The following is a 13,198-nucleotide window of genomic DNA, read 5'->3' as shown; positions in this document are numbered from 1 at the left end:
ATATCTAGTAAACAAGGATGGCTACAAACTATAAATTAGCTAGCTAAACTTAAGTCGCCAAATATTTTTAAGTAGCCTAGCCTAACTATCTGTTCACTTAAATAGCTATTTCAGTTTGGTGATGTATGACGTTATATTCCTATCCAAAATTTTTATCATTTTAGTTGTACAACAGACTAACATTTCTTAAAAGAATCAAATAAAAAGCGTTCAACTCTGAAATAACATGATCCCTGCTTTGTTTTCAACGAATACTTCAACCTGTGTTGAAATATATAATCAGATCATGAGTCTGGAAATAATGACTCATGATTTTTCATAACTGTTCGAGTGAAATGAGTCAGACTTTATTCATTTAAGCAGAGTGATTAGGAGTACCAGGCTCCAGGCTTCATCATCCATCTGCCTGACTGTGTGTTTGTGTGTGTTTGTGTGTGGTACAGCACATGCCTCTCGCTTTCTAAAGAGCGTGTGTGATGCTATTGTGTGTTGGTTTCAAGGTTATTGTTGTGTTATTGTTGTGCCGGGGCTTCAGGCTGGGGGGGCGGGAAGTGAAGCCCACCATCTGTCCTTTGTACTGAAACTATTGTCCCACACACACACTCCTATCATGACCTCAGACACTCAGTCTACACTCTGCTGTCATGTGAGAGAAACTTATACATTTGTTTTCTATGTAGCCTATCAAATGAATACAAACAGTCTTCCATTGAACCCATAGACAGACAGCTAGTTTATTCGGTCAACTCATTGTCTATATTAACGATAGGCCTACAGTTTGCCCTCATATATAGGCTACAAAGATGTTTTTAGGTTTAGTAATAAAATGTAGGTAAGTCATTTTCATTTGGACTTAAATATACCACATATATTTTTTTTTCTTCAAATAATTTAATTCAAAATTATCAGATGTCAAGCCCCATTACAGTATTATATCTGTTTTTTTCTTTTTACTTTACACTTTTTAGCTATATTTACTGAAATATAAAATGAAATGTCTGTGCAAATTCTCTTTTGTCCAGATCAAAGGCATCTGGCATCAATTGAATCAGGTCAACTGGACTTAGTTTTTGTCTTTTGGAGACAACAACTAAGTCCAGTTGACCTGATTCAGTTGTCTAGAGATAAAAATGAAATGACGCATCAATACACAGGTCTTGAAACAAATAGATAAAAAAGAAGAAGAAAACACACAAGAGACACTAGTTTTCCTGCCTTAAGTGTTGGCAGGGAGACGCCCAGCAGCCACTGTGTTAAAAGGACAGGAAGCGGATTTTACTGCTCAGCCACAATCCCATGGCGTCAAGTTTACAATAATCAATGATCAACAAGAGAAATTTCAAGTTTCAAAATAAAGGCTCAATTAAAACTATCTTCCAAGTATTGGAGGTTGTACTTTACGCTCCAGTCCAGTTGCAATTACTTACATTTGATCTGTTTTGATCTTGAAAAGATAAACTTTTTATTGTTGATGTAGGCTATGTATTATTTCAGCGGCGGCAAAAGAAAAAGTACAATATTTGCTACATTTAGCTTTAAAAATGTGTAAATTTGCAATTATGAGATTTTGGCAGTACGATATGTAAATTGTTGTTTTCGACTATATGTTAAGATTTCATAGATTACACAAATAATACATTTGTTGAGAAAGTATCAGGGAGATCTATTGATCAGAAAAGTTTTAGTTTCAGCCTGATTTATTTCACATTCACTTGTCATGTGTTTTATTTGTCTGGAATTAGTCATAGTCAGTAAGTATGATTATGTATATGTATATAGGCTATATTGTGTCTAGTATATACAAAAGAAGCATCACAACATAATCTACACACACATATAATATTGCCTACTCATCCCTCAAAAGTTATCCTTCCAGGCAAAAAAAATCTAATTCAAAATGTAAATTAATGAAAACTGGAAATACAACACAGAGAAAATAAAACAATGAGCTTTATAAGTAAGATAGATAAGTAAGGATATGCCATGATTTTAAGGGCTTTTATTGGCTTCTTTATTTATTTGTCTATCTATCTATCTATCTATCTATCTATCTATCTATCTATCTATCTATCTATCTATCTATCTATCTATCTATCTATCTATCTATCTATCTATCATTTCTTTATTTCAGAGTCAGACCCAAGGGGATCCATATCGCCATAAAAGCACAATAAGATAATAAAAGAAAGACAGAATAAGAGTTAAAAAAGAAAAAGAAAAGAAAAACACAAACTACAAGGTACAGAGCCTTCCCCACTATTCAGTGTAGGCTTGCATACAAACATGTTCTAAAATGGTTCCACAGTCTGGACGAATATCTATCTATCTATCTATCTATCTATCTATCTATCTATCTATCTATCTATCTATCTATCTATCTATCTATCTATCTATCTATCTATCTATCTATCTATCTATCTATCTATCTATCTATCTATCTATCTATCTATCTATCTATCTATCTATCTATCTATCTATCTATCTATCTATCTATCTATGACAAAACCACCAATTATCTATCAAAAGTTTCACATGCACACAACACTAACCTAATCAGGTGCTTTTATTTTGTTATCGCACCGGAAACGCTATGACATCATTACGTCCAGTTTGACGTGGCGTCGCTGCCTGGCCGCCCCGAGCAGCGGAGAGAGAAAACCACTGCCGTTGCCTGGATGTTTGGTATAAGAGACGAGACGGTCGCTGCTGCTTCGTCCACACAGTGTTTGTTTGTTTGTAGGCGGCTGAACTGAACTGAACGGACTAAACACTTTTATTTCTGTTTTTTGGGGGGAGAATTCTTCTTATTCGTTCACTAAAAAAACAAAAAACACATAAAAGACGATGAATGGTAAGTCAACGAACGGTACGGCGGGGGGGATGGCCTGCATCGAGGGGCTGCCCCCGCTGCCGAAGAGCCTGAGCGGCTTGCTGAACTCGAGCGGCGGCTCGTGGAGAGACATGGAGCGGATGTATGTGAAGAAAACCATGATCCAGGACGACCTGAGCCGAGGCAGGAACAACACCGACAACCTGCTGGCCAACAAGCCGGCCAACCTGGACGCTGCCCTGGCTCTGCTGCGGAAAGAAATGGTAATATTTTGATTTTAAAAAGAGAAGAAAGTGATGTGGCTCGGTTTTTTTTTTCTTCCTTCAGTTCACCCCCGTTAATCCTGCTGGTGCAGAGTAGACTGACTCCCACGAGGAACTGTGGTAGTTTTGGAGTTGTTTGGGTTTTTCTACAACTTAACCAACACTTTACCCACAATTTAAGGCTTTTTATGACTTGTTATAACCCCCTGCTAGATTCGGCGTATAAACCTTTTACCATGCACCACATTAGATGAATAAAATATCAAGGTACAAACAGGGATCTCTTCTTTTGCAACAGCCCACTGGGAGTTTTTTTTTTTTTTTTTTCAATGGAGGAGGAGGAGGATATTACAATCAAACCAGCCTGAATAAAATCAGGGTTAGATTTGTGCATTCAGATCTGATTGCAAATAAAGAATTATTTATTAACAATTATTTTGTGTGTTTTCCAATGCTGGAAAACCAAAGTAGGATTATCAGACTGTATTATTAATATGCAGCCCAGCAGACACTGTGGTTTGTAAGCATGGGAAGATAGAAACGTGATTTTTAAAAATGGAGTCTGGCATGGTGGAGATGTTTCCCATATTCTGTGTTGTAAAGTGTTTTCCTTGTCTACTGTATACAACATCTATTGCACGTCTCACCCTGAGGTTTCTACATGTTTAAAGGCTTTTCTTGGGAGTTTTCCCAAAGTCAAAGTGAGGATTTAAGGCCAGAGGATGTTGCAATGATGCTGTGTGAAGCCCTTTGAGACAAACTGTAAAAACAGGCTATAGCGTACTAATAATACTGCGTTGCCTTGCCTTCACAGGAGAAAGCAGGATCAGGAGGCAGCTTTGCATTCAGGATGAGACAAATTAAGCCATTAGGCTTGTGCTCATTTTCATCCTAAGCCCTAATTTAATACCTTTTAGCTTGAGTTTCTTTCTTCTTCTTTTTTTCCCCATGACACACGAGCCTGCACCAAATCCTGTAGTGCACTAATACACGATATATTACTATTATTATTTAGTGAGGTGAGGTGCAACCAGAAGAAGACACTTATACTCTTCTACACACCCTCGCCAGCAGCAGGGATTTTCATACGAGAAGCAGACTGCTCCATTATGATAGTGTGGCTCTTAGTCAAAACACAACAATAGCCCCGTTTCTCCACATCCAGTCATTTCAGATGAAAATAGTCAACAAAACTGTTGCTGAAACTCAAACCCTGTTGTTTTGCTAAATCCTGTTGGTGCCTCCTCATGTGCTTCACCTCACCCCGCCCCCCCCTGTGGAAAGTCTCCAGCTCCAGGCTTAGTGCTTTGTCGCTGTTAATGTATTACTAAGAGTGAGTAGAGTTTGCACAGTTCACATTGTTTAATAAGTTGTCGGTGTCCTATATTTTGGAAACTCAAAGCCGCTCCCCTAGTTTACACAGCGCAGCAGAGCTCGGTGTCGGCTGTTTGAAGCGACTCTGACTTGCATATCTGTGCCCAGTGTGATTTGTTTGGAAGACAGAGCAGTGACCCCTCAGTCGGTTCGGCTCGTGCTGCATTGTCAGCAGAGTGGTATGCAGCAGAAATGCCCCCTCCACAGCCTCCGTCCGCACACACACTCATGTTTCATCCTTAAGCTTGTGATGTTACACATGTCGTCATAGTATCAGATAGGAGCTGCGGAGAAAGATAATTCAGCTGTCGTTTATCTAGAGGAAAGATTGTGAAGTTTTATCAGTGGACATACCAAACATACCAAGGTTGTTTTGTTCAGTCCACTCAAAGTGTTTACTGCACAAAGATATTCAGATTAAAATGAAGAATTAGTGCTTATTTTGATAGTCCATCAGTCTTTAAGTTGTTTGCCAAGAAGAAGATTGTTTATTTTGCCTTATAATAATAGCAAACTTTATTTATAGAGCAACTCTCATGACAAGAATTGCAGTTAAAAAACTTTGCACCAGTCAGACACAAAATAATTAGATTATAACTGTTATAACTGTCAATCATCAATAAATGCAATAATGAATGTTAGAAAAGCATGATATCATAGGTAAAGCAAGGTTATTTAGTTTGATTTATTTAATTCTTGCAAGCAGTGGTACCAGAAGTTTACCCTAATCCTAACCCAGAATTTTACATTAAAAAAAACTAAACAAAAAACTTGACAATAAATATTTAAAATGCGAAACCAGTAGTTTAAAAACTTAAAGGGACTATGAGGACTTTCGGAAAGCAAAGTGTTTTCACACTACATTTCCCATGAGCCTCCGTGCGCAGGTTAAAATCTTGGACCGGCACAAGACGTACGAAAGCGAAAACGTTCATGAAACCAAGAACAAAAGTTGGAGGTTTGAAGACGGTCAGATAAGTCGTAGTTCCGACCATAAACGATGCCAACTAGCGATCAGGTGGCGTTATTCCCACGACCCGCCAGGCAGCGTCTGGGAAACCAGGAAACTAGGAAATGCTGGGCAAGTCGACCACTAAATAATAATAACAAAATAACTATAAAGACAAAACAATATATTTATCGAAACGTAGATTCATCCACGTTAATATGAGACTCTTTTATAACCAAAAGCAAACTCCTCGGGGTCTCTTTAACAGCAACCCTTTAAATAGCATTTCAAGTTTAAGATTTTATGACAGTGGAAGTTTAAAAGCAGGTGATGCAGCCGCAATGAAAGGACAGGTTATGTTTTAAAAGTCTCATTGTAGAGCCTCACTGCCGAGTGTCGAGTCATGAAAACTTTTTAAAACCACGTCCATTTTCTATTGTAAAATTACCACAAAAAAATCCTATCCATCATAGTTATATTTTGTATGAGGTGTTGACCCTGCCTCTGCTCCGTCCAGGTGGGGTTGCGTCAGCAGGACATGTCCCTGCTGTGCCAGCTGTGGTCGCTGCACGAGTCCATCCAGGAGTACAAGGGCAGCTGCCAGGACCTGAGCGCCGCCTCCAGCCTCAGCATGATGGAGAACGGCTACTTCGACGAGGACGACGAGTACTACCCCGAGCCCGGCGCCACGCCCACCGGGGAGCAGCCGGACGGCGAGGCCGGCGACGGGACGACAGCGACGATGGCGGCGGCCAAGAACGGAAGCAGCAGCAGCGGCATCGGCGGCATCGGCCTCGGCAAAGACGACAGCTGGGACTCGTTTCACGTCACCATCTGAGGCCTCGTTCTCAGCACTTCTCTGCAGACGGAGAGACTTCTTTTTTTTTAGAGGGGGGGGGGGGGGGGGGGGGGGGTGTAACGGACTGAAGTGGAGCTGGAGGAAAAAGTGGGAGACCAGACTTGACCTCAATAGACTGTAAATGTAACGCAGCAGCTCCGGCTTCACTCGTGCTCCTCCTCCTCCTCCTCCTCCTCGGGGGAATCGTGCACCTGCTTGTGCTGCAGAAAGTTTTTTAGTTTTCGTTTTTTTGCAGCGTGACCAGGAGCTTCATCAGACTGTGGAGCTGAGCAGCCGTGTGTCAAACCCTGTCAAACACTCAGGAGTTGAGATGAATTGTATCCAAGACTCCATATACTCAGAATTAGGCAATATATTTACAATGCATTTGTTTTTATAACCAGCTCTGCTGCTGCTGCTGCTGCTTCTGTATCAAGTGGTTTTGCTACGGTCATCCCCCCCCCGCCCTTTTTTTGGCAAAACTTTTTTTTTTTTTTTAACATATTCAAAATATATGAACAAAGTTTTATTATTTTATTTATTATATAATATAAATAACAAGATATTTTGCTTTCCTGTTACTCTCAACGGACGTTTTTAGTGCTGCAGCCGTATACCCAGGCACACGGGTAAAAACAAAAGTATTTACAAGCTGGAAATCCCAGACGTTGGGGTTTTTAAAAGCAAACACAGACGACGGGATTCCTGAACGCTGCGATCGATGTTGGTGCAAAGAGGTGATCGACTTGTTGGAGCAAGCGGCGTGTGCGTGTGTGTGTGTGTTGCTCATTTATGTAAATCCAGAAGGTCTGAGCTGACGTCAGACCTCAAGAATGGAGAAGGAGGAGGAGTCGACCTCGTACCTGTTGACAGTGTGTAAATGCTTGCGAGCATTGATTGACGTTTATTTACAAGAATGAGGTCAACGGTTTTTGGGGTTTTTTTGCCTCTCAGATGGAGCAGGTGTCTGCTCTGAAAATGTGAAAATGTTCAAAATGCTGGAAACAGTTTGAAGCTGTTTTTTTTGCACCTGGAAGCCCAGTCGGTGCACCTGTATCGTGCTGCAGAGCCGCCACCGCTCCAACACACGATGGACATCTGTGACGTGACTGAATGAAACAGTGCGGCTCGGATCAAGCAACTTCGAACTCTGTTTTTTTTTTTTTTTTACAGCTTCAGGTATTTTACATAGTTAAGGCCAACATTTCTATCAATGACAACACTGTACTCGAGTTAATTGTGGAGATCTGGGAATGAAACAAGTCGGACAGGGCTATAAAAATCTCTACAATACCATTGTGGAGTGCAGTGTTATTATAATCAATAGAAACAGCAGCCAAAACTATTAAAATAAAACCTAAGTTGTAAAAAAAAAAAAAAAAAAAAGATAATTATCCTCTTCATAACAAACTAGCAAGTGCAAACAAATGATCTGCAATTGAAAATAACATCCATTTTCCATTTATTCTTAATATATATATTCTCTCAAATAAAAGTCGCCCACAGTTGAGAAACTTCTTTGCACTTGCCAGTTGTTTCGTACTGTCGTTTACAGCTGTGACACTGATGGTTAATCAACAGAAAAGTTGTGTTTGGGTCACAGTGTGTGTGTGTTGACCTTCTGCGGCCTTCACACGCCACTCACAGTGTAAACACAAGCTGTAGCTGTAGCTCTGAACCTGGCAGCAGCAGGTATCAGCTGAATACAGGGTACTTTATATAACGCTTCGTATCCTCAACTAGACTCATGTTAACAACGCGCTCCGCCGCATGGAGCCGCACGCCTGCGGTCACTCCGAGCAGGCAGGACGAACATTATTTAAAGACGCGTCACTCACGAGGGATGTAATTGATGATATATCAGTGTTTTCATCACATCTGCAAAGCACCAAGCTTCTGTTTTAAAGGGATGTTTCAACATTTTGGTAAATTCGTCTATCGCCATAATCCCTATAGTTTTAGGAGTAGGTTAATTTCCTTTTTAATTGTCGGTGCAAGTTGTTTTGAGACGTGAGCTCTGCACAGTGCGCGGTATTTCCAGGCTTTCCCCTCATCAAACTCATCAAATACACAATCCAACAACTCCAAAATGCTCTGGTGGACAACTTCTGACCTGCACATTCACCACGCTATGAGATAATTGTTGTTTTCGAGGTAAATCCCATTAGCCTCCGTAGCGTAGCTCTGAGCAGCTTGCGTCTCTGCCCCGCCGATCTAAAAACAGCTTGCACTGACAATAAAAGGTAACGAACCTACTGCTATGACTATAGGGATTATGGCAATGGCCGAATTTGCAAAAATGTTGAAATATCCCTTTAATTAAAGTAAAGTATCTGAGCCTCGTCCTTTAACAGTGGTGTTGGGGACGATTTAATACTCCAAACTGGTCACTAATAAGATTGTAACAGCAAGTTGTTTTTTGTCTGTTATGCGATACGCATATGGATTAAAAAACAAAACCTTCCAGTACACTGAGACGATAACTCTGGTTTTGATCGACACTCCACATACACAGCCTTACTTCAAACTCTAGGTCTCTCTTCTTGCCGTCGTCCTGCGTCATGAATCCTACGACAGGCGCCGACGTCTGGATGTGTGAATAATACTTAACTTACTGATGTTAATACTCATATGAATGGTCCGCGTGGTCTTCCTTTAACATTCAAAGCTCAAACTGCAATACAGTCGGTAGCCGCCATCGCTCTGAGAAGGTTGATATTTTCACTAATGTGTTGATATTGTGTTTGTACAGATCATATGACGTCATCCGTTCTGTCGACTGGTTCGCCACTCTTTCTCTCTCTGTGTGTGTCTTTAACACAAACCAAAGAAAAGTTAACAGCACTCAAAATGAAATGTATTCGGTTTAAGGTGCTGAAAAAGTAAACTTCAATTGTCATGAATGGTTTCATTGTTACCTAAAAAAAAAAAAAAAATCTGATGTCTTTTAAGAATGTTTTTATGATCAGATGAGTCGGACACTTAACTCTGCCTTGAGCCCACTCACAAAAACACAGATGTTTTCAGTCTGATAACAGGAAAATGATTCATTTCTAGGGGTGTAACGGTACACAAAAGTCACGGTTCGGTACGTACCTCGGTTCAGGGGTCACGGTTCGGTACGGTTTCGGTACAACAGACACTAATTGAATGTAAAACTAGAGGAAAAAAAACGTGCACTTGACAACTGGCAACTATTATTCGAATTATTAAATTATTATTATTAAAAAAATATTATTAAAAAAACAAAACAATAAACTGACATCAATGTTGGTTTACACAGTTAAATTAGACTAGCAGTTACTTTGGTGATGTTTCTGGTCCTGCCTGTGTTCATAAAACATATTAGGCAGCTACACGCACATCCCCCAAAAAACTGAAGACTAGGTGCTGGACCACCAAGAAAGACACAGGTAAGGAAAAAAGGAGACTGCACACTAGTTAAAAGCTCCCGTGACAGTTTAATGTCACTCACACGTTTCGGGCGTCAGCCCTTCATCAGACAAAATGTGTCTGATTATAGTGTGCGGTCTCCTTTTCTCCTCACCTGTCTGTGTTCATGTCAAGAGGCTTAAAAGCTGCGGGATAAGTTGTTGCACACAACTTGTCTTTTTACTTGCACCAGTGATTGACATATCGGGTTGAACATGCGCTACGTGTTTGATGCGTTTCTAGCGACGCACCGCGCATCCGTGAAACATCGCCGACGGACTTTGTCCGGTGGACCAGTCGCGAGCATGGATGTATTATGGTCGCGAGCCGCCGCCGCCGCCGCCGTTTGTTTCATTGAGAAGCCACAGTGACATGAATGAAGCAGACAGCTCTCCTCCTCTAACTTCACTCTCTCATCACTTCTCTTCTTCGTCTGCTATGACGGCTGCAGGCAGCTTCGAGGCTCATTACCGCCACCTGGATTCGAGTGAGGACTCGACTTTTTTTTTTTTTTATTATATTCATTCAGACGTATTCGTCGTGTGACTGTGTGCACCGAACCGTGACCCCCGTACCGTGACGGCACGGGACGAATACATATACCGTTACACCCCTATTCATTTCTAAAGAAACGCTTGTTGCTTGTTGTTGAAATTGTTATCACGGACTGACTGACTGACGTATGAAAGTCTAAAGCGTTTATTTGTGGTTGAACACCGTCACAGCAAAAACATACAGTGGTTATTACAACGGTGTGGTGTTAAAGGAGTAGTTTGACATTTTGGGAACATGCTTATTAGCTTACCCTTTTTTTGTTGCCTAAGAAGACTGTGAATCCACTGCTAGCAGCTGGTTAGCCTAGCCTAGCCTAGCCTAGCTTAGCTTAGCATAATAACTGGAAAGAGGAGGAAGTGGCAATAACAAAATCCACCTACCAGCAATTTTAAAGGTGACGTTTCAGATCAATATGTGGAACTAGCCTAGATGAAGGTGAGATGACAAAGTGTATTTGCATATTTCTCAAAATGTCAAATATTTTTTTCTAAAACGTACAACAACAACCGAACATGTGAAGGTTGTTTGTCCTTTTCCTCATTTTGAAGTCTGAAAACTTTCCCTGTTGGTTTCCATAATCCTGTTCAAATTTATGAATACAACCCACCAAACTGAATCAATGGCCTCCACAGAATACAATGGCTTTATTGTTTCTATTATTATAATATTATTATTATTATCTAATATGTTGGATTGAATGTCTGCCCCGCTCTGTTTGTTCTTCTGGATCTTTCATGTCCTGTCAGGAACAGAAATCTGTTGCTAATCTGAAGCTCAAAGCACATGTGGATTAAAACAATCTATCTGATGCCGTTTCAAACATTTGTGCAAAAAAAAAAAAAAAAAAAACCCAACAAAGTCTGGACCCAGGCTTTTTATTGGATGTCTACACAATTAGTGCCTTTTAAAAACTGTTCTATTCTATTGTTTGACATGCACTTGGATTTTAAAGCCGCTACGTGTAGCGTTGCAGATTTGATGTTTGACGTCACCGGTGGAGAGATGACTCAATGTCTGGGTTACCAAATGTTACCAACCTGTGTATTATGCCCTGAATACAAATCCATAAAATCCCATAAAGAGCTGATTAACATTTGGATGTACACTGAGGTTCCTTTTTCCACTTTATTGACGAGGAAGCAATCTGTTAGAAATCATCGCTAACTGTCTACATGCTGCAGCTTTAACCTCTTAAAACTTGTAACAGCCTTAAAATCAGTCATGTCACTTGCAGATTTCAGCCTCAACTAGGTTCTGCACTTGTTTGTTTTCAATTCCCCCCCCCCCCTCAAAAAAAAAAAAAAAAAAAACTACAACCACCTTTATCCCCTTGAACTCGGTCTTTTATTACACAACTGTATCTAAATCCAGCACAAAAGGAGCTTTGAAACACCAGCAAGGTTTAACCAGTATCAGTACCAGTAACCAGTAGCAGCTGAATAGTGTGTGTGTTTTCTACTTTTACAGCAACCCCCCCACCCCTTCCCCTTTCCCCTTTATCTCTCTCTCTATTTTCATGAGATTATTGGATGTGTAACTGTAACGTGGTGATGCCTTCTCAGGGTTAAACTCGTGGCTAAGTGTTTGTGTTGTCTGGGGGGGAAAAAAAAGAAGAAATTCTTTGACTATTTCAACACAATTGTTATTTGGTTGTTTAAATGTACAAAATATGACGCCCCGCCTTCCTCATTAATAATAAGCAATAGTTGATTTATTTGTATGGGAAGTGTAAATGTCAGATTTTGGTGTGTTTTATCCTTCATTTTGCACCAAATTTTGAACAATCAGGAGGGTTTTTCTTACTCTAAAGTGGCCTCAATAGACCAGAATGCAATGCAAACACAACAAGTGTGATGTATTTTGATTTAAGTGACGAGTATTGCTGTAAATCAGACATTCCTCAGTGTTCACACCCCTGCATTCGTGGCTATTATTATTACAAAGAGTGGGTGGGTGCAAACTGAGACACTTGAATCTACAACACCTTGATTAAAGATGTTATATAATGAGAGGGATTATGATTTAGCCACCTGAAAAAAACCTCAAATGTTCATTGAAACACAAACTTCTTCCACGGCTGCACCTGTGTTGAGACATCCGTTTAATTTCAGATCAATAAATCAATAAAGATCTTTTTTTTTCTTTCTTTTTTTGCAGCCAATAATCAGCATCGACAGATTATAATCCCAATTTTTCTACGTACTGGCTATAGCTGTTACAATTTGTAAAACTGAATGAGACCAGGAACATGAAATGTCTTTTTGACTTATATATATTTATACTTTATATCATAATCATTCATTAAATCTCTATAGTGGGAAAAAAAATAAGCTTTTGATGTATTTTGTGTTGCATAGACAGAAGTAACTCAGAGAACATGTGTGAAGGCTGTTATTGTTGTTGTTACCATTCATCATTCATTCATTCATTCATTCATTACCCATCATTACTGTCAGTTAATCCATGAATGACCATACTACTGTTTCTTTGGACAATTAGTCTCAGTGCTTTCCTCTCATAGTTATTATACTGATATTAATTTAATAAAGTGATCCTGTACTTTTCATGGTGTGGAGTTTGTTTCTTCTTTTTTAATTTCACTGTTCACAGAGTAGAAACTAAACCGGTGGAAGTGAGATCCATAAACCACATTAAGAGTTTGTCCTTTAGAGACTTTGTGAAGGTTATAACCTCGTACTAAAAAAAAACATAAAAAACACATCTGTCTGGGTTTCTTTTGAGAGTTTACAATTAAGAATTGCATAAAATTGTATTTTTTATCTAATGACACATTACAAAACGCCAGGGGATCATTAACTCGATATTATATGTAAATATTTCAGTTTATTTGAGTTGGCAGTGGGTGTATTGATCAGATTTCATCCAGTAGTTATGAAGTCATTTCACTGAAACACATAAATTTCAACTTCCTGGTGACAGCAGAGGAAAGGGTTTAT

At 39.7% G+C, this 13,198-nt stretch overlaps 1 protein-coding gene across 1 annotated transcript; it reads left to right on the top strand.

Annotated features, from left to right (window-relative positions):
* The first annotated feature begins 2,705 nt into the window (after window positions 1-2,705).
* On the top strand, window positions 2,706-12,805 carry fam89a (family with sequence similarity 89 member A). Its single transcript, XM_084000812.1, has 3 exons — window positions 2,706-3,093; window positions 5,934-9,313; window positions 10,316-12,805. The coding sequence occupies exons 1-2, from the start codon at window positions 2,845-2,847 to the stop codon at window positions 6,252-6,254; spliced, it is 570 nt and encodes a 189-aa protein (XP_083856938.1). The 5' UTR covers window positions 2,706-2,844; the 3' UTR covers window positions 6,255-9,313; window positions 10,316-12,805.
* Window positions 12,806-13,198: the final 393 nt, after the last annotated feature.

This window comes from Trachurus trachurus, assembly GCF_905171665.1.
Source record: "Trachurus trachurus genome assembly, chromosome: 24".
NCBI lineage: Eukaryota > Metazoa > Chordata > Actinopteri > Carangiformes > Carangidae > Trachurus > Trachurus trachurus.
The sequence above is the reverse complement of the archived record's forward strand: the minus strand, read 5'-3'. Positions and strand labels throughout refer to the sequence as shown.